The sequence below is a fragment of the Daphnia carinata genome, chromosome 4 (assembly GCF_022539665.2).
Source record: "Daphnia carinata strain CSIRO-1 chromosome 4, CSIRO_AGI_Dcar_HiC_V3, whole genome shotgun sequence".
NCBI classification, from domain to species: Eukaryota; Metazoa; Arthropoda; class Branchiopoda; order Diplostraca; family Daphniidae; genus Daphnia; species Daphnia carinata.
In genome coordinates, this window is record NC_081334.1 from 2867991 (window position 1) to 2888842 (window position 20852).

Below are 20852 nucleotides of genomic sequence, written 5' to 3' on the forward strand. Positions count from 1 at the left end.
ATCTATTAAACTCTAAGTACCTAACAAAAAGAAAAAGAAGGGGGGGAGAGAAAAACAATCAGAGTCGAAGATGGGGATAGGATCAAGTCTAAAGGAGACAATCAATGGATGAAGAGCTTTATAGAGCTCCGCTCCGCCCCCCACCCAAATGCTATTCATATTGGTGATGTACTTAGAGGAGCTTTGCAATAATAAAAGAGGAGAATCCAAGCCGACAAGGAGGTCGTTCAACCGATGATTCACGAAAAAAGAAAAGAAACAAAATAATGCTTCAAGGATCGTGTGTGTGCGTTGAAAGAGATGGGAGAACAAACAACAGTAAAGAAGCCAATCAATAAACGGCAACAAAAGAATCTCGGGTTCGATTCTGTTGTTATGCAAATCTTTTTTGCATTTTTTTTTAAGGACGAATTGAAAAATGTTAACATTGCGTGTCCCGTCTAACACTCCCCGTTACTTATTTTCATTTTATCGATCTAATTGCATACCGTGTGTGCGTCAGAACAGCAGTAATGAACGAGCAATCGACTGAAACGCCAATCGCAGATAAGGAAAACAAAAAGAAAAGAGAAAACGTAATGTGTTTTTGTACCTTTTTTCTCACAAAAAAAAAAGAAATTAAGTAAGAGAGAGGCCGAGGCGAGTTCAGCTTTGCTCGATCAAGTTACTTGATAAGGAAAACCATCAAAGCGAGACGGGGGTGCGGTCGCATGGCTGCAATGCCTCGGGGAAACTCTTTCTGCTTGGTCAATCTCGAAAGAGGACTTCTTTGCTTCAACGATTTGATCTAAAAGCATCTGGTCTATAGATTGACGTGATCAATCTAACGATAGGGTGAAAAAAAAAACGTCCAGGTCACTAGGCACGAGAGATGATTGCGTCGGTCAATAACGCGAGCACAAACTTGATGTTTTCTTCGTCCACGAACACGACTGGCCTTTGCAGCAAAACATCGTCCTGGACAACGAAATCCCGCCAAAACGTTTGATCGATATGATCGTTTTTAGAAAAACAAAAACTACGTTTGATATCGATAAATGTTGTTAGGTGCCGGCAGGGGAGGGGGGAAACCTTGCATTCCAAATTTGGTCATTTGTACGAAAAGAACAACAAGATGGAAGTTTTAAAAATAACAGAAGGTAACAATCACGAACGAGCCATTTATGGCTAAGAACTTCAACAACAATATTGGCAGCCTAACAAAATAAATGACGACGTCATCCATTTTTTGTTTTCAAGTACTTGCAATGAATTGCGAAATAGCCTCCCCCCCCCCCCAACACACAGATAAAACGTCGTCTGCTGTGCTTACTTTTTTTAGGGGGGAAAAGAAAACAAAATTCGTTTTTAAATTGTACATTTCCTGCCTTAATAATGTAAACTATTTTTTCCCCGTCTAAAAAGCACGTTTCTTAACTAGATTTCAAGAGCAATCACTTACCAGAGTGTTGACGGCTGGCATTTTCCCCTCGCACTGAAACGCACACACTCGACAGAGAGCACAGACACGAGGGCAAAACCAAAGTGTCACAACGTCAAAAATAAATTCCTTTTTTTTATGATATGCACAGCTAATGATAAGAGAAGGAAAAAAGAAAAGGAATTTTAGGGTTTTCCGGTTACCGGATGCAACACTTGGTAATAATAAAAAAAATTTTAATAAAATTGACACCAAAAAAAACCCTTAAAAATTGATATTTTGTGTATCGAGGGGGCGTGACCACACATCAACACTGAAACGAAAAACAAAAGAAAAAAAAAGGGGGGGGGGAGGGGAAATGATCGATCAATGATCGTCGAAAAAGAAATGATGAATGATGCACGCCACAACCGTCAGAAAGGACAAGATGAAAATCACGACCAGGGCAATCATCCACGGATCCATTGAAACTTCCTTTTTTTTTCTTTAACAAAAGATAACCAAAACAATTGCAGACGAATTTTTCTTTTGCTTAAACCCCTCCCCCCAAAACAAAACAAAAAAAAAAGGCGCCAAAAATTTAAATAGACATGACTTCGCGCGTGTTTCTCTTCATTTGAATCGCGAACCAAAGACAAATGCAAAATGGCGTCAGGTGTGTGGAAGAACCAGTCGAGTCGGTGGTTGCCTCCAGACTGGGCCTTTTTCTTTTTTTCCAAACTCTTCGTCTCTCTCTCTCCTCTTCCTACCCTCCTCTTTTCGTTCGCGTGCGCACGACTTTCCCCGCCACTCACGCTGCGCGGCCAAATGATTACACCAGCGAGACGGGCGGGGTATTTTTCTTCATTTTTTGTGTGTGTGTTTGGCTAACAAGGACACACGAGCAACAGCATCTGAAATCGGGTGCTGTATATATATATATATATATATCTGTGTCACAAGCGAACAACACCCATTCGATTGTTGGACCATTTTCTTCACGTCCGTTTGTAATCTAATAAATGCACACATTTAATTAAATTTTTTTTTAAAGAGAGGGGGGATTACGGTTGATCGCTTCGTTACGGTACTCGATTTGTTCATTGCTGTGGTCACGCTCACGAAAAAAAAGCTATCAACTTCCTACGTGTCACGCTGAGTTTAAATTTTTCCCAGCTCTGATTTCTCTTGTTTCACGTTCAAAGACTCCCGTTGCGCTTGTATAATAAACAAACCACGTGAGCTATCCACTAGGTGGCTGATGATTCATCGTCCAGCCGACGACGTTCACATTTGTCCGCCATTTTGTGGGGGGCTAAGTCCAATGGAACTCGATTTCCAAAAAATCTTGATTGTATTTTTGTGTGGTTGATGGTGTGAATTTTTTTTTTTTTTTTTTCAATCATATTTAACAAGCGTACGAGGAGGGCGGGAATTTCAAAAAAATGACATACACACACCGAAAAAAAAAGGGAGGGGGGTTGGGTTAGTTTGCGGTCATGAGGGAAGTGAGGACGCGATATCAAGTGAAGACGCCGAAAATGAAACAACATGGGACATATGAAAAAAAAAATGTGTTTTTACGTTATTCCCGGATTTTGACAAAAAAGAAATGACGAAAGGGGGAGGAAGAAAGCGAGGCGCGGCATTTAAGAATCACACACAAGAGCACACACACACCGTAATGTCACATTTCAAGAAATCAACATTTTTCGTGGCAAAATGTTGCGCGTTATCGACAAAAGAAAATATTTAAAAACGCACAAGAGAAACAAATTTTTTTTTTCCTGTTTTACATAAGACAAAAAAGAACATGGCAACGTGCGCGCGCACAATTCAAATATTCCGACTGGAAAAAAAATTTACGAATTATACGTTTTGTACACGAGAAACGAATGAGTTCTACATTTTTCATCAACATTTTTGTTTGTTTTTTTTTTTTTTTGCATCAATTATTTGTTTTTTTTTTCATTTAGATTAGAAAGATGAATAGAAAAGAGGCCGCCACCGAATGAGTTTTGTCATCAAGAATTGGGGTTGAGGAGGGACGTCGCCCTATGTAATTTCCTTTGTTTAAAAAAAAAAAAAATTGCCAATTCGCAAATTGATTTTTCAATTTAAAATTTAAAAAAAAAATCGAGAAAATGAATTCTTTTGATAAGAGCGTGCCCAGCGCAGGGAGAGGTATATCACAAAGGTGAGAAAACGCAAACAACAAAAAAAAACTCATTTTTTTTTTGTTATTATTATTTTTTTTTTTTACCTTAAATTAAATTGCGCGCGCAAAGAAAAAAAAAATCCCTAAACACACACACACACGCGAATGGCTCCCTGGATATCCTATCTTTACACAACAACGACACACTGAGAAAAATATAATAATTAAGCGACAAAAAAATGGATGCTGTACAAGCGCGCGAGCGCAGAGAAGGACGAGGTGTGTGTGTTTATGCGCGTGTGTGTGTGTGTGTATAGGCAGCGTGAATAAAGAAGACGTTTTTTAAAAAAAAGGTAGACCGAAAGCGAAGAGAGGAGAACCCCAAAAGAGATCACTTGCGTGCGTGCGGGCGATAGCTAACACGGAGGATGAAACGATGATGTAATAATATAATAATAATATTAATAATAATAATATTTTTTGTTTATCTAGGGCCGAAGCAAAGGTTTAGGGCCGCCAAAGGGCGATCCGGAAGGCGGATACTGATGATGAGTTGAAGCGGCTAGCGAAGGCGGGAGAAATCCGGCAGACGATGGCGGTAGGGGCGGAGGTCCAGGTGGGCCCGCGTTCAGCAGAGAGCGTGACGCGTTGTTGGGTCCCATCGACGGTGAGCGACGGTCCATGTTCATCGACATTTTACCCATGGGGCCGGCACCGGTGGGCGTCGTCGATGAATTGGGTGGGGCCAGGCCGAGACCCCCGGAGCCCATGGCCATTTGGCCCTTGTCGTGTCCGACAGCTGGAGAGGCAGGTGGTGACTTCATGGCCCGTTCGGCCAGCTCGTGAATTTTGTGCTGTTGCGATTGCGATTGCTGAGAACCCGCACCCGAGGGCGGACCCGAACTGGCCGGTGGTCCGCCACCTTGCTGGACAGACGACGGTGGAGGTGGACCGGCCAAAGAGGCATAGTACTGGTTGGCTTGATGTTGAAGCATTTCCAGCGCGTGCGCCCGACTCAAGTCTTCGCCCGATGGACCGGGAAATCCACCGGGACCCGACGGGTAGCCGCGCATTCCCGGCGACAACTGGTGCGGATGGTGCGGTATACCAAACGGAGACGGTCCATTCCTCGGGTCGGGGCCGAACGGATTGTGAGGCGAACTGCCCAACATGGTGGCCATCGTGTTGCGATAGGCTGGATGCGAAGGATCAAAAGGCAATCCGTACGGATACAAGTTGGGATACATGCCGTAAGGTGACAGGCCAGAGCCGGGCGGAGGTCCCGGAGGAGGTGGCGGTCCGTGAGTTTCCATCGTCGGTTTGACACCTTCAGAGATCTTTTCGTTGGGCCTTTGCTGTTGTTGTTGTTGCTCCTTGTCCCTTTGCTCCTGTTTGCGATCGACGGACGGCGGCCGCAATTTCGGGCTGGACGCCGAGCTGGGCATCGACGACGATGATTTGGACGAAGCCGATGACTTGCGCGGTTGTTGTTGTTGCTGCTGTTGTTGTTGGTGCTGCTGCTGCTGTTGTTGTTGATGCTGCTGCTGGAGGTGTTGGTGAATGGCCTGATTTTGAATGTGTTGTTGCATCTGCTGCTGGTTGTGTTGTTGCTGATGGTGTTGCTGGAGCTGATGTTGTTGCAACTGATGCTGCAATTGCTGCTGGAACTGTTGTTGCTGTTGGATTTGCTGCTGCTGTTGAATGTGATGTTGAATCTGCTGCAATTGCTGTTGCTGCTGGTTATGCTGATGTTGTTGTTGTTGCTGTTGTTGCTGCTGCTGCTGCTGTTGGTGCATCATCTGCTGTTGCGTTGGAGGTTGTTGAGGATCTAACGGAGAACCTTTGGGACCATTGACCATCCATCCTGGTCCAGGTGGTCCTCCAGAACCTGGCGAGTTCATGGGAGGCTGGAACATGCTCATACCTGGCGGACCAGGGCCGGGCCCCAGCATCGGATCGTCCCCACCGTAAACGTTATAGAAACGACGCAGCTCCTCTTGATGTTGCCGTTGTTGCTGTTGGTATAGCATTGCCGGATCGAAAGCAGCGGGACCCCCTTGTGGTCCAGCTCCGGGCATACCAGGTGGACCTAGCGGACCAGGACCAGCCGGACCGACAGGTCCGGGAAGTTGCAACGAAGACGGAGGAAGAATCTTGTCCGTCGGCGCCATTTTCTTCATTTCCTCTTTAATGGCGTCCTTGGCTGGAACGCCGGCCATGGATGGAAGGACGGACGGATCACTCTTCACTTGCGGCGGCACGGCAACACTCGACACGCCCATCGGAGGCTTCTTGTCGTCCTTACGGCCCGGACTCGAGTCGATCCTCCGAGGCGAATGGGCCGGCGGGATGCCCAGCCCTCCTTGATCCGGCGTTTTGCTGGTGGATCGGATGGCCGCAGCAGCATTCGGGTCGATCATGACTGGATCGATTGGATAGGCCGGATAAGGCGGTATGAATCCGTAGGGTGGTTGATAGAGAGCAGCTGGAACGGGATGACTACTACCACTGCTGCTGCTGCTGGCCGGCAACGAAGGCGGTGGCGCTGCGGGCGCCTGAGGCTGAATCGTTTTCATTTCCTCTCTGCGCTCTTCCGGCTTGATGAGCCCTTTGGCCGCTGGCTGTTGTTGTTGGTCAGCGGGTGGCAAGAACGCCGGCTGGCCGTAATACGGGTACATGCTGAACGAGCCCAATGTCGGATGGACAGCAGGTCCCGGCCCAGGGCCGGCCACAGGTGGAAGGGAAGCGGCCGCATCGGCCGCCAATTTCTCGGCCACTTTCTTGCTCTCCAATTCGACGTCGAGAAGAGATGGCGACTGATCGTTGGCGTCGGAAATGTCGGAATAAGCCGGACTCTGGACCTCCTCACGGGTGGAATCGGTGCCTACTGGGCCGTTAGTGCCTCCACCGATGGCCGTAGACGTACCCACTGCCCCGACGGCAGTAGGATCTGCAGGCGTGGCAGAGACGGGACTGGACGGATTAGCGACGGCCGGTATCATCGTGTGATACAACGATCCATTGGCCGTCACGGTCATTGCTCCGGGCGATTTCTTGGCCGAGTGTTCCCTGCGCTCGGTGCGATCGCGATCCTTGTCTTTGCTCTTCTTCTTGTGTTTCGATCTTTCCTTGCGCTCGACCGACTCCGTGTCCGAGCCCGTCATTTTAGGGGCCGAAGAGCCGACGGCCATGGCCGGACTGCGAGGATTCGGCGTCAGCGTCGTCCACGTCGTCGAAGAGGACGTGACCGTCGATGTGGAGGTCACAGCGTTGACGGGCTGAGTGACGATGGGAGTGAAGAGGTGATCAACGGCCGGTTTGTTCGATCCATTGGAGACGGCCAGAGAAGCGTCGGGCTGTTGTATCACAGACGGGGATGAAGAAGAAGACGCCGGAAGGACGGGACTAGGTGCCGGAAGCCGAGGGCTGCTGGGCTTGGGAGGCTTTTGAGGCGAAGTGGCGGCCTCTGAAGCCACGGCAACGCTGGGCGAGGCGGCCTCCGGCGGCGGAGGCATCGGCACTTTACCGGTGAAAGGTGCCACTTCGGCCGCCCCCTCTTCGGCCGGTTGCGGCGTCGTCGTGGCAGGCACTTCCTTGCCATTCTTTGTTGGGGTAACAGGTACGTCCTGATTGGAATCTTCGTCAAAAGCCGCTTCGGCCGGAACGGCCGGCCCGCCGTTGGTGGCCCCGACGCTACTGACGCCTCCGTGAGCGTGAGATTGGTGATACTTGAGGCCGTTGATGTGACGGTACTTTTTGGAACAGTTCGGCTCTGGGCATTCGATCAGCATTGGAGATGGCGCCGTCGACACTGTGGCCGGCGGTTCCATCGACGGGCTGGAAGATCCAGCTCCTCTGGAACTGGAACGACTTCGTTTATTGGCGCTGCCATTGGACGCGTCGTCTGCGTTTTTGACGCCATTGCCACTGCCGCTACTGCTGCTGCCTTTGCGTTTGCCGCCAGATGTCAGCACTTCCTTGGCCGGACTGGGTGGTGCCGCGATTCCGGCGGCGCTGTTGCCTCCGCCGACACCTCGACGTCCTTTTGCTCCGTTACGTAATTTACTGTGCATCGGACTGAGCGACGCATCAGCCAATCCAGCGATTCCGATGCCACTAGCGCCGCTCGTCGGCACTGGCGTGCTCGTAGCTCCGCGCCCCCTCTTAGCCCGGCCTTTCGGCGCACGAGATTCCGCATCACTGGTCGGTGAATCGCAGAATCTATTCACAAAAAAAGAAGATATTAAATGCAAATGAAAAATGGCTCGAGGCCAAAATCGTGACTGTACCTTGGTGGTGCCCAGTCATTCTTCGTACAATCCATCAGCGTGCCAACATATGTTTTACCTCGCCACGTGACATTCACGACCAAAACACCTGTTTTTATTTTTTTAAATAAGAAATTAAATGTCTGTTTAGACAACAAAGAAAAAAATAATATAACTAACCTCCTTCTGTTTCGTGCCAGACGATGCCTTCTAAGGTAACAGCAGTGCCAGGTTCGCAAGGTCCCAGGCACTCGGGTTCGGTCATCGTTGAGGCACTGGCCGTGCCTACACAAGCATCCGCTCGTGAGACGACCAGCGACGATGAGCAGGATGTCGAATGGGAGCACGGAGATCCATCCGCACTGGGACTAGAAACAGACAGCGGGTTGTGGACACCATTGACCAGCAATCCGGCACTGGGAGGCGTCACGGCCAGTAGAGTCACGCTCCGATTTGTTGACGTCACGCTGCTGCCCGCCGACGGTGGCGGAGGACTTGGATCCGTAACCTATCAATCAAAAGAATTCAGCGTTTAAAAATCGTGATTTTTGGAAACATTGTCGTGATTTTGAATAGGGGAGGGGGGGACATGGTAGAATGAACCTCGTGTTCGGGAGAAGACCCAACGTTGGTAGCCATTTTGCCTGTCGAGGCCGAACGGGATCTGAGTCGACGGGTCGATCCCGAATTCGTAAGACCTGCACGACGCAATTCGTCAGCTTTCGTGAGCCATTGTCGGAGGACTCGTTCGTCTATTTGCAAATGAACGGCGGCCGCCCTCAAACCCGAACGTTCGGCTTCCTCAACGGCTCGTAATTTCAGCGATAATGAATACGATGTTCGACTTTTGACCCTTCGACGACCTTTGATTTTCACTCGAGGAGTGGCGTGTTGAGGTCGTGACTGACTAGGCAAATTGCTTCCCTGTCCACCATCGTCCACCATCACCGACAACATCTGTTGTGCCATCACATCGATTTCTCCCGCCGATTCATTGAAAATTTCTTCTTTTTCTAATGACGTCACACTTGTTTCAAACAACGTTGGTGGCCTAAACTGTTTTCACGTCAAACGAGAACGGATCCATTTTGATTACATGCAATGGTTGCAGAACACAATGGCGCCCAAAAGCACCCCACGTTGTTTAACCAGTTTTTTTTTTCTTTTTTCAAAACCACATTGACAAGACTTGTCCACTTTTAACGGTTGATGAATGTTCTTTAAATCATTGTTTTGAAATGTTTAACAAACAATTTGCGGTAAGTCGCCTAAAACGATACACACTTTCACCATCTCACTCGATTTTTATTTTTTATTCGAGTTCAGACTTGCAAAGTTCGTCTGCTTTGCTTCTGCCATCTTTGACCTAACCTCCCAACACTTCTCAACCCTTAGCTGTGATTGGTCCCACGAGACGCCCCCTTTCCCAAGACCTTGAGGGGGTTGTTTAAGTGGTTCCGGCAACCTTTTTCAACAACACAGGTCGAAATAGAAAAAACTATTCTTTAGCCTAAAGCGAATGTCTTTACAAATTTCGACCGGATACAAGGACAAAAATGTTTGTCAGAGAATTCAGGGTATTTCTCGAGATCCTTAAAAAAGACGAATCGAGGAGAATAAAAGAATTGTACAAATGTCAAGTAGAGCACACAGTACGTTAAGTTGAGACGCTTCCCCCATTTTCTGGAAAACTTGCCAACGGCGAAATAAAAGAGAGGCTGCTACACGTTTTGGCTTACTACTCCTGTTTTGGAAGAAAAAGTTTTCTCTCAAGTGTACACGTCTCAACTAATTGCATTGCTCGCAGTAGCATCGAATACATTCAAAAAGCACGTTATACTTTGGAACTTTGCGTTACTTAGTGAATCAGCAAAGGAAAATCAGTTGCTTGACGTTATAACTTGAAAATAGACATTATTGCTTTCATCTCGCTTTGTTGCTAATAAAAAGCGTTGCCACTTTTTTTTTATTAGCTTTTCTCTTTTTTTTTTTTTTCCTTTCCTCAAACAACCGGTCATAATAATAATAATAGTGAGGGTCGTATAAATATAATAATAGTGCGGCACCCACAAAAAAAAAATAATAAAGAAGAAAAGAAAAAAAAAAAGAAAAAGAAAATCACGACATTTGTTTGGCAACGTCAAAAACTTACTTTATCCGACACTAGATGGCTTGAGGCGCGCCATTTTTTGGCGGGTGGACTTGGCGGTTCTGTACATGTGGACGTCATTAGCGTGGACGACGTCTTGCTTGCTCCACTGACAATGAGGGCATCTGGACGTCCTGGTCCGGCCAGGTTATTGAGTAAAACAGCAGAAGCCCCAACTGGCGTGACTGTTACAGGCGATCCTATACTGTTGCCGTACGTTGGACTGGATCCATTGGTGGGCGGCCCTGTAGTGCCATTGGTCATGGCTAATGGCGGCAGAACAACAGCAGAAAGTGGCGGCGTTCTACTGCTGGGCAACACGCCACCAGCTCCCACGACAACGACGGGCGTGACTGTTAAACTGCTCGTGGCCGACGATGGAACGGCCATGGCTGCTCGTAAAGAGGCCGGCGATCCACCTCCTGAAACGGTCACCGGCGTCACTGTGACTCCCGACGATGTCGTCATCATCCCGGCCACCGTGGCCGTCACAGTGACGGCCGAAGTGGTCGAAGACGTGCTGCTGCCAACCGACGCACTACTTCCAGGTGGCATTTTCACAGCTGCAGGGGCGGCCACTTTCTCCCTGGACTTGTCTCTCTTGTGATTGGCCGACGACGGTCCACGTTTGTTATTATTGTTATTATTATTATTATTGTTGTTGCTGCTGGTGTGGTTGTTGTTATTGTTGGGGCCGGCCAGCGGAGGACGTACGCCGGCCGTAACGGCAGACGTCGGGCCCGCAGCAGCTGTGACGGTGGTCGGCGAAGAGATGGCAGCAGACGACACTGTCGGCCCAGTTGCAGGTTGTTGCACTGACGCACCGCTGGTGGAACTATTAGCCACTTCGGAACTTTTCACAATTTCGTGTTTCGTTTCAGAGGATCGCGTGCCCGGCCCTGGTTTCGTCCGTTTAATCTTCATTTTCAAGCCTGGTTCAACTGTAGCCGAATGAACAGCTGCTGCCATCTTTCCCGTGGCGCCGTTACTAGTGCCACCACCAGCCTGAACGACGGCACTCGTTTTGAGTGCGGCCGCCGAGCCGGCCGTCGTTGCGATGACGGCCTGATTGTTTGTTGTCGTAGCACTGGCCGATGATGAACTGCTGGACGTCGTAGCTGACGCTCCACTGTTCGGACTTGTTCCACTTGGCATTCCGGCGCCGCAACCTTGCTGTTGATTCCTTTCTTTCACAGTTGTGGAACTACTCGTTGTCGTCGTCGTGGCGCCCGTGTTGTTCTTTTCAATGTCGGCGTCTAAATCAATGATCAAATTGCCAATGCCCACATCCCATTCAGAATCTTCGTATTCGAAATTGGTTGGATCGCCCGAACGACCCGATGCGGCGGTTGGGGCCTGGGCGTTGACAGTTGTCACCAGACCTGGGCACACCTGGCTCGATGATGCAACGCTGTTGTTATTGCTGTTTGTGTTATTATTATTATGATGATGATTATTGGTGATAGATGCGGCGGCGCTGGGCGCAACTGCACCGCAACCCAGAGAATCGGGCCGCGCCTCCTCCAGTCCTGCAGCAGCCAGCGGGCCCGACTCTTTCATTGGTCCGGCGCGCGAGCGGCGGCAACGCTGGCGCTGCTGCGGGTTGGGATGGTGGCGGCTGCGGGCGCGCGAGCCTCACGGGCGGCCGGCGCACCAACCATCGGGAGCACCGACAGATATGTGCACGACACTGTTGTTGTTGTCAATCGAAAACACTAAACTGAACAATCCCACACCCCCCGCAAAGAGTTGACGTCTGTAATTGTTTTTTTGTTTTGTTTTTTTAATTTGTAAATGAGTGCACTCTAGCGGTCGATTGTGTCAACTTTGTTGTCCCACCTAAAATAAATAGAACAATATTAATAAATAGTTCATCCAATCAATAATCACATTGAATTTCATTTGAAATATGAATAAATAATAAGACGTATGCAAAAAACAAGGGGTTTCAAGTTTTGTTACGACGTTCGCATGAAGCGGAAAGATAACACAAAAAGGAAACTTGTCTTATTTGACAATCGATGGCGAGTTTCCAACGACAAAATGTCGGTTGTCCCCCCCGCATCTTAAAAAATAAATATTTCTTTTTTTTTTTCTTTCTGTTCCAGTCACGTCTACCCAACTAACGACTTGTCCCCCTTTTTTTTTAAATATATATTTAAAGAAAGAAAAAGGGAGGGAAAAACTCGTCTGGGCCTGGGACATGTATCTGATCAAAAGTCAACAACCCAAAAATGGCAACCTCGCTTGGACATTAATTTGTTCTTTTTTTTTTGTCAATTGGCACACGTGTTTATTCAAATCGATTCATTAAAAAAAAAAATAGAACGGAGCGGACTATTCTCTATATATAAAAAAAGGGGGGAAGCTCAATCACGCTCTAAATCACCGATCGTGATTGGTATCACGGGGAAACGATCAACAACGGAAGAGAGAAGAAGAAGAAAAAAAAGGTGGGGAGGAAGATGAAATCAATACGCTCGAGGGTCGTGTGTCTGATAACAGCCCCGAAAACCCAAAGGGCGCCCTAGAGGATACAAACACACCATCTGGCGGCAGTGTTAAAAAGGGGGCGTCTGTGTACGACGAGTCTCGCGCACACACATTTCATGTTGAACATCCGCTCTCTTGAAAATCTTCCCTACACTTCCTCCTCTCTTTTCCCCTACTCTGACGTTTAATTATGAACGATGGGTCTTAACGCAGAGCACACGCGTGCGGGTTCAATCCAGTGGCTAATCTCATTATAGACTTTGCTGAGTTGCCAATGTACAAAAGAGACAGTTCTCGTCAATGGTCACCACTTCTCTTTCTTTTAAAACATTATTTATAAGAAATATAATGTGTACACACATCATTATCGCTACTAACAAACATCTTTTCTTTTTTCTAGAGCCCACTTTCATCTGGCCAGTCTTATGTTAGGAAGATGAAAAGCAAAGGCAACTTTGAATCAATAATAGGCTGCAGGGCAAGTCGGAAGTTGTACGAGCATAAAGGGGGGGGAGCTGTGTAACTCTATCTAACAAAAGGATCCCAAAGGTTCCGGTTAAGGATCAAAAAGGAACTTTTTTTTTTTTTAAAGATAGAAACATAAGTCGAATGTCAATGATGAAGCAAAAAAAAAATAAAAAATAAATAAATAATGAATATATGAAGTTGCGGCTAATTACAAGTGATCGATCACGCGCGTCCATTCATTACAAACAATTACACAAATATAAAAAAAAATCGAAAAAAAAAATGAACAGCTGTTTTTTTTTTTTTGAAATAAAAAATGAGGGGGAGGAGCATAGACAAGAGATTCTCTAGCAAGGAATCTAATTAAAGGCGCCCCTTTTCCCAAAGAAGGGAGCCTTTCTCCCATTTTGAAAAAAAAAAAAAAAAAAAAGATTCTGAGAAGGAGAGCCTCTTCTTTGTCTCTTCAATGCCAAAAAGGTCGGCAGTAGAAGAGAGAATCCTAAAAAGGAAACGGATAAAGAGAGAGAGGGGACACACAAGGAAGTAGTGATGAAACTTGCAAGACGCGTCAGACTAATTGATTGTCGTCGCAACGGTAATCAACACGTAACGGACGACGCCATCCGACGCCCAAATGAACACACACCATTTTCCACAATTGCAAAAATTAAAGATGTCGCTTTTTACTTTGAGATTCTGATTATTCCTTTTTTTTTTTATAATCCAACGGTCATCCTTTTGTGTTTTCTTTCCACTGCACTCACACACGAATACACACACAAACACACATACACATATATAAAACAATTGAATATTTAAAAAAAAAAAAAAAAAAAAAAGAATGAATGTGAGCAGAGCGCTGTACATGAGCGACCGCTCGTCTCAACGGCTTTCGGGCCGACTGCTGGCGGAGAAAAATACCCCACCTCCTCTCTCTCTAGAGAGAGCTTATAGAGAGAAAGGCTCTCTCTCTCTCTACTCCCCCCGTGCGGCGGCGCTACAAAACCGCGCTATCGCCTTTTTTTTTTTTTTTTAAGGAAAAAACAAAAAATAGAATTTTTTGTATTTTTTTCGAAATGTTGGCCAAAAATGAAAATGTGTGTGTTTTTTTGTTTTTTTTTTTAATCAAATGAATTTTGGGGAGTAAATGAGGGTTAAAAAATATATAAAAGAAATAGATGTGATTGTACTACACGCATGTGTATATATATATATATATATATATACACAAGAGAGAGAGAGAGAGAGAGAGAGAAATGTCAGAAAACAAACTGGGTCTGAAGAAGAAGAAGAAGAAAAAAAGAGAAAAGAACGTGGCGCAATCAACGGCCATCGTTGAAGGCGCCTCGTCCAGGGAACAAAGGAGGCCAGGAGCGAGGCCTGGATGGTATGGAAACGCTTGAAAATCGGCCGGAAACGGACGGACAAGACGAGCAGATCAGTTTGCTAATGATTGCCAATAGATTGACAGTTTTTGTGGCATTCAAATCGCTTGATTAACGACGAAATCGTTCGAGGGCGTTTACCCGACTGCCAGCCACGCCGTCGTCCCTAAAATGGTCGTTGATTTCAGCTTCTCTTCTTCTCTCCCCCTCTTCATCCTTCTTTTCATTCTCTCTCTCTCTCTCTCCATCACTTTTCCATTCGTAGAGATAAAAACAGCTCGACTGTATACAAACCCCGTGGGTTATACATTTTACTTCCCCCCACCAACTCCCCTCTCTGAAAAATATATTTTTTTTTAAAATAATCCCCTTCATTTTTTTTAAATTTCTACATCCATTCATTTGTTTTCTTTTTTTATTAAAAAAATAATCGAAGAAAAAGAGACACACACAAGAAAAAGAACGAATCAAAAGTTGTTAATATTTTTTCTTATAGGAACGTTGCCAGGTCTCTTGGAAGCGTCGATGCGAACAACTCGTGTTTGTGTGTGTCGTCTCTTGTTTCGCACATTTTTACGGCGTAGAATTTCTTCTGTTTTTCTTTTTCGTGTAGCAAATTGAAAGCCATCGATTTACTCTTCACACACACACGTACTTAACTATAGAAGAATGTCACGCCCCCCTTTCACGGCCAAAAAAAAAAAGAAGATAACTGGGCAATGCTTTTTTTTTTTTTTCAAAAGAAAAAGTCCATTGATTTTTGCATTTTGCCTCCCCCCACTACCAGAAAAAAATAGTTTTGATGGGGGGGGGTATCAGATGAAGTGACGTCACAACCCCGTGGGGTCTTTTTCTCTATACTTCATCTCGAAATAAATACAAGATTGTGTGTGTGTGTGTGTGTGTGTGTGTGTGCTCTTTGTGTGGTCACGTGTCCACCACTTTTCATCCGATTCCTCCATTCCACGAGCTTTCTGGGATGAAAAAAAAAAAAGAAGTCGATATCGACCCGCCGACTTCTCTTGTTTAATGATCGATTATTAAGGAATGGGGTGCGGTAGTTATATATACGACAGAAGGGGGAGGTCGGCGTCAATTGACAGCTGTTTAGTGAGCGTACCAAAAAAAAAAAAAAACGTGTGTGCACAGCAAACGAAGCACATCATACAAAAAGAAGTCAAACAAACGCAGATATGATTGTTGAACGAATAAAAAAAAAAATGCATTATTACGAATACGAGTGGAATGAAAGAAAAAATCGCATCTGGCAACGTCTAGGGGGTTTCATTTTTTTTTTTTCTATTCTCACACCCGAAAATGGATATGTACAGTCTCTTCCTTTTTGGAACAACATTCCCCCCCCCCTCCATTTTCTTTTATTTAAAGTGAAAAAAAAAAATAAATAAAGCTGCTGGAATCGGAGAGAAGGATAATACACACAGATGGGAAATAACAAGTCTTGCGGTCGGAGCAAATTACCAACAAGGAGCGGGCAGAGAAGAAGAAGAAACCACCTACCACTCTTGCGCCTAATGAGTAGGTGAGGTTGGCCTTTTGTAGTTTGGAACAGTCACGGTCATATGAACGATCTTTTTGCGATGATTGGCATTTTTTTTTTAGAGATCAAATTTCTTATTTAAAAATATATTCAATTGGAAATGTTCAAATGCGAGAAGACTATTGTTGTGGCGCTAGTGTCGGTCCCCATCGAAAAGAAAAAGGAAGCCAACCGCAAAATGAAAATAAATAAATGATTTAAAAAAAAAAGGAAAAAAATAAATTTTTTTATAAAAAAAAAAAAAAAAAAAAGACTTGTGTTTGTGTATGCAATGCCGTCTTTCAGAACTCCAAGAAAAAAAAAAACATAATAAAAAAAAAAAAAAAAAAAAAAAGGGGGAGGTGGTCACGACCATCCCCCCCCCCCCCCCCTGGTGAGTTTGTGTGACAAAGAAGACGTCGAATAAAAAGAGCAGACGACATGCAAAAGTCTTGTGTGTCTGCGGTTGTACACAAGTGTTGAGAAAAAACAAAAGAGCGTCACGAAATGACGTCATCACGTCCTTTTTTTTTTTTTTTCTTTTCCTTGTTCCAGTCACACGGCGCATTTTCTTGTTTTTTTTTTTTCCAACTGTATTTCTCTTTAGGGAAAGAAGCGGCCTCGTCATTTTCTCGCCACAACAAAGAGGAAACGAGAGAAATTAGCATACAAAGCCGCCCCACATCCCCTCGTGTCAAAAAGCCATTTCTCTTCTACCATTCGTTTTTCTTTTTTCTCCCTTTTTAACTCGGTGCAATCGATTTCTTTGCATTTCAAGTAAATAATATGATCCTTTTTTTAAAAATCCATTTTTTTTTCCTCTAGACGGCGCCATTTGTGGTGACATGGGGGGGGGGGACAAAAAGTGGCACAAAAACTCTCTCTCTCTCAAACACGCGTTTTTATTAAAAAACAAACGTAGTCTAAACATTTCTTCCATAAAGTGAAGAAAATCATATAAGAAAAAAACAAAATGGACGCCCGTAATGAAAAAGAGCGACATCATCGCTCTTTGACTGTCTTGTCTTTCGTGTGTGTATTATGTTTGTTATTTCAGTAAGCTTTTTGTAAGAAATAAAGAAAATAAAATATATCTTTTTAAAAATAAAAAAAAAAAAAAAAAGGAATTTTTTTTAAGAACTTGGGGCGGCCCGTGCGATTCGCACCCTTGCCCATCTATGGGGGTCGGGTCCCTTTTCTTTTTTGCTTTTGGGAAAGGAACTCTCAGCACTTTTTTTGAAGGGGAAAAAAGAGAAAAAAAAAAGAAATACTCGACAACGGCATCATACACAGTCGCCAAGTCGGGTGGAAACATCCTTGTAAAGAGGGCCCCGAGAGTGTGTGTGTGTGTAGACAAGCAACGACCATCGCACAGCACAAAGCTCTAAAACAAGAAAATGGACGTTGATTGTGCATACGAGAGGCTTGCCCTGGAGGGGTTTGGCATCAAGTGAGATTACCTTGTTTCTTTTTTTTTTTTCCCTTCCTTCTCCGGTGTGTGTGTACTAGGCATACACACACACAGAGAGAGAAAGACAAGTCTAGTAGTTGTTGTATTCTAGCTGGGATTTTTTTTTTTTTTTTTTTTGGAAAATGCAGTTTGAATTGTTTTATGTTTTGGAGGCAAAACTTTGTGTGAAAAATTAAAAACAAAACAATATTTTTAAAAGTAATGAATCTCCTCGAGGCTATTAAGAATCAGGGACACGAATTTGCTGAGGTGAAATTAAAAGATTATCATTGCGTTTTGTTTATGGAATTAATCGGAGATATTAAAAAACAAAAAGAGACGTGTGTCACTTGTTTTGTATATGTTTTTAGAAATAAATGTTTCGGTCCTCGGGAGTTGCGGCGCGCCATTGTTCACTCTTTTAGACGCCTTATTGGCACCGTTTCCTATCTCAAATGGACTCTATATTGTTGCAGGAGGGGGGGGGGGAAGGACGTCACGCTAAGGGTATTCACAACACGCTTCCATGTGGCTCCTTTCACACACAACAAAAAATCCGTCCCTCTCTTTTTTTTTTTTTTTTTCTTTAGGTGGGGTAGGAAAAAAAAAACCGTTGGGTTTCCTTTAATATTTTTTTTTTTTTTTCATGAATTTCATAAATAAATTCGGCGGCCATTTTCTTTTTTTAGCGGGACGACATCAATGAAAATGGCGTCACACTCGCGAAAAATGTGTGTGCGGCTGCTCGATTGAAATTCATTTTTTTTTTTTTTTTGGATCGATGCGTTCAAGTGCATCCCCAGTTTTTCAAAATTTATTGATCGGTTGCGTGAGCACGAGATTTCTATAGAATGTGTGTGTGTGGAGAGATAGAGAAAAGCTTTTCACGCTGTTAAAGGGACGACATGTCAAACAGAAAAAAGAAAAAAGTCGATCCACCTCTCGATTCGTTCAAGAGTAATGGACATTTTCCAAATGGGAATTGCAAATTGTGCAACACACACCGAAAAAGATGAAACAGTTTCCAAGTGAACACGTGACAACTATTAAAATATCATCGTTCCTTTATCATTTTTTTTTTTTAAGGCGTGCATAACGCGTGACTAAATTAGGACACGCGCATCTACACAATAAAAACGCGCCTTTTCGTGAGAGAAATAAAAAAAAATCAAAATAAATCGTTTAAAAATATGAGATCGATACACGTCGTGAAAACGAGTCAATAAGGTCGCATTTTGTCGAATAAAAAATTTCAGTTGTTGTCGGGATTAGAAGCGAGGACCGGCAAGTTGATCGGCTTATCATTTCACCGAACCTTTTACCCCCCCCCCCCCCCTACATATAGCCCTGCCATCATTTATAGAAACACACCCTAGTGCTCGTGTGTCAATCGATCCTAACACAAAGAAAGCATAACAAAAGACGAACGCAAAAATGATTTTTCAAAAATAAAATACAAGTGATGAAAAAAAAAAAAAAATGGCTGTTTCATTATATAGCTGGACCATGTATGTTGTCGTGTGTGGATGGACATCAAATAGAGATGCTGGTCTTTTTGGGGTGGGGGGGTGGGACGGTTGTATACGAGAGAAGGGGATATAATCAATACTGCAGCGGTTTGGGGGATGGTGCGGCGGCGTCGTACGGAAATAATAAAGCGCACCAGAGATCGCGATCTGCAATAATGAATACACTTCTTAAATGATGTCCCCCTGATCGTTTGTTGTACACCAATTTTTTTTTTTCTTTTCTTTTTTAAAATGAAAAAGTTTAAGTTTTAAATCGATGTCTATCGCTAGACAAACGGTCTAGAGCGTAGACATGGAAGGAAGAGCTTACAGTTTGCTAATCATCTCCAGCGTTGCCTTGAACAGACTTTAAAGGATTTCTTCTTTTTTTTTTTTTTTTTTTGTGCGCATTTTCCTTTTGTCTATTTTTTCTTTTTCAAATCCGGAAATGTCATTTTCTTTTTTTTTTTCTCTCTCTCTCTTTTTTGCTCGTTTTTATCGTCGTATCGTGTTTGCGGCTTTTATCTCTCCCTCCCTTCTCCGTCGTTTTCGACTCTCAATTTACGACCGCAGGGGCGACACACACAACAAACGAAATGTGTATATTTTTGTCGAAAGAGATGGGGGCCATCGTTATTACTATCACTCATGACACTTGTTTATTTTGTCGTTTTTGTCCCCCCCCCCTTTTCCCTCTTGATCCTACTTCATCCCACCTGGATAATCAAAATAGACAGTTTTTTTTTTTTTTTCATCACCACCATTAGCATAAAAACAATTAGATCTTCACCCATAGCAGACGATCGAAAATGGATGACGTGTGGTCAAAGCGGCCAAAACAACAACTGGTTCGAATAATTGTTTTTAAGAAAGAGAGCCGCCAATCTTTTTCTCATTCAACGCATAAAACGTACCCAAAAACTAAATAGTTTATGTATCGATCATTTCTCGGGGCCAAAAAAAAAAGGAGGGGGGAACTGCTTTTGTTGGCCGACTTGCTGTTTGCTGGGCGGATTGTCGTCGAGAGAACGAGTTTCCTCTATAGATTATCAGATCGAACGGAGACACACACACACACACACACACAAGAAAAACGGATAAATAATAAAAAAAAAAAGAGAGAGAAAACAAGTTGCTGAAAGAAATAATTTTTTTTTTCTGTTTGTGTTTAAAAAAAAAAAAAAATCAACTTGCGCGTTTCCAACGTTCAGGATATCTTCTGTTGTCATGGCAACGCAAGAACAAAGGAATCACAAACGCATCGTGTAAATAAAAATTGAAACCCTCTCCCCCGCACAAAAAAAAAAAATAAGAATGGTGTGCACAAAATATATTTGTGTGTGTGTGTGTGTTACTAGTTTCGTTTTCGCCGAGCTGTTCATCTGTGATTACGATGATTATCTTCCCCTCCCCCTCAAAACAATTCATTACACCATTTAAGAATCAACACAAATACGTTATAACTCGTTGTTGTTCTCTCTGTTGGAGAAAAGAAGGGTGGAGATAACAACAAAAAAAAAAAAAAAAAAAGGAGGAAGGGTCTTTTTTTTTTATATTTTTTTAACGAAACCAGCAATCAACGACCATCGCTAACTCGCAAGCAACGGCCATTTGTACTTCTTTCTTTTTCTTTCCTCCCCTCGTCTTCTATATACGAAAGAAAAATACAAGGAGAACATTGCCGGTCCTTATAACACACACAACTGCTAGAGTGGGCAGGGAATTTTTTTTTTTTTTTTTTAGAACCCGGAAAAAAGAAAAGACGGTAGACATGTACACATGCAGCAGACAAAGGACGTGGAAAAAGAAATGTTTTTTTCTCGCAGTGAAACCGGACGACGAGAGATGGAACGTTCACTCACCTCATTTTTTTTTTTTCTTCTTCTTCTTCAATGAGAAAGAAAAAAAAAAAAAATTGAAAAACGGCAAAGTTATGTCGGCCATTGCGTCAATGGCATTTTGAATCGTAGGAGTTTTGAAAAAACAAAACTGTGCGGCTTGTTTGTCTTTCGCATTGGCAACGAGAGAATTTCAATA

General features: G+C 44.2%; 2 protein-coding genes across 2 annotated transcripts; both read right to left on the reverse strand.

Annotated features, from left to right (window-relative positions):
- Window positions 1–2734: 2734 nt before the first annotated feature.
- LOC130695204 (histone-lysine N-methyltransferase 2D-like) lies at window positions 2735–8198 on the reverse strand. Its single transcript, XM_057518325.2, has 3 exons — window positions 8006–8198; window positions 7847–7934; window positions 2735–7778 (listed from the first exon to the last, which is right to left on the reverse strand). The coding sequence occupies exons 1-3, from the start codon at window positions 8088–8090 to the stop codon at window positions 4046–4048; spliced, it is 3906 nt and encodes a 1301-aa protein (XP_057374308.2). The 5' UTR covers window positions 8091–8198; the 3' UTR covers window positions 2735–4045.
- LOC132087957 (uncharacterized protein DDB_G0271670-like) lies at window positions 8111–13790 on the reverse strand. Its single transcript, XM_059495195.1, has 4 exons — window positions 13623–13790; window positions 9978–11813; window positions 8202–8333; window positions 8111–8125 (listed from the first exon to the last, which is right to left on the reverse strand). Exons 2-4 carry the CDS (start codon window positions 11532–11534, stop codon window positions 8111–8113), a joined length of 1704 nt encoding a protein of 567 aa, XP_059351178.1. The 5' UTR covers window positions 11535–11813; window positions 13623–13790.
- Window positions 13791–20852: the final 7062 nt, after the last annotated feature.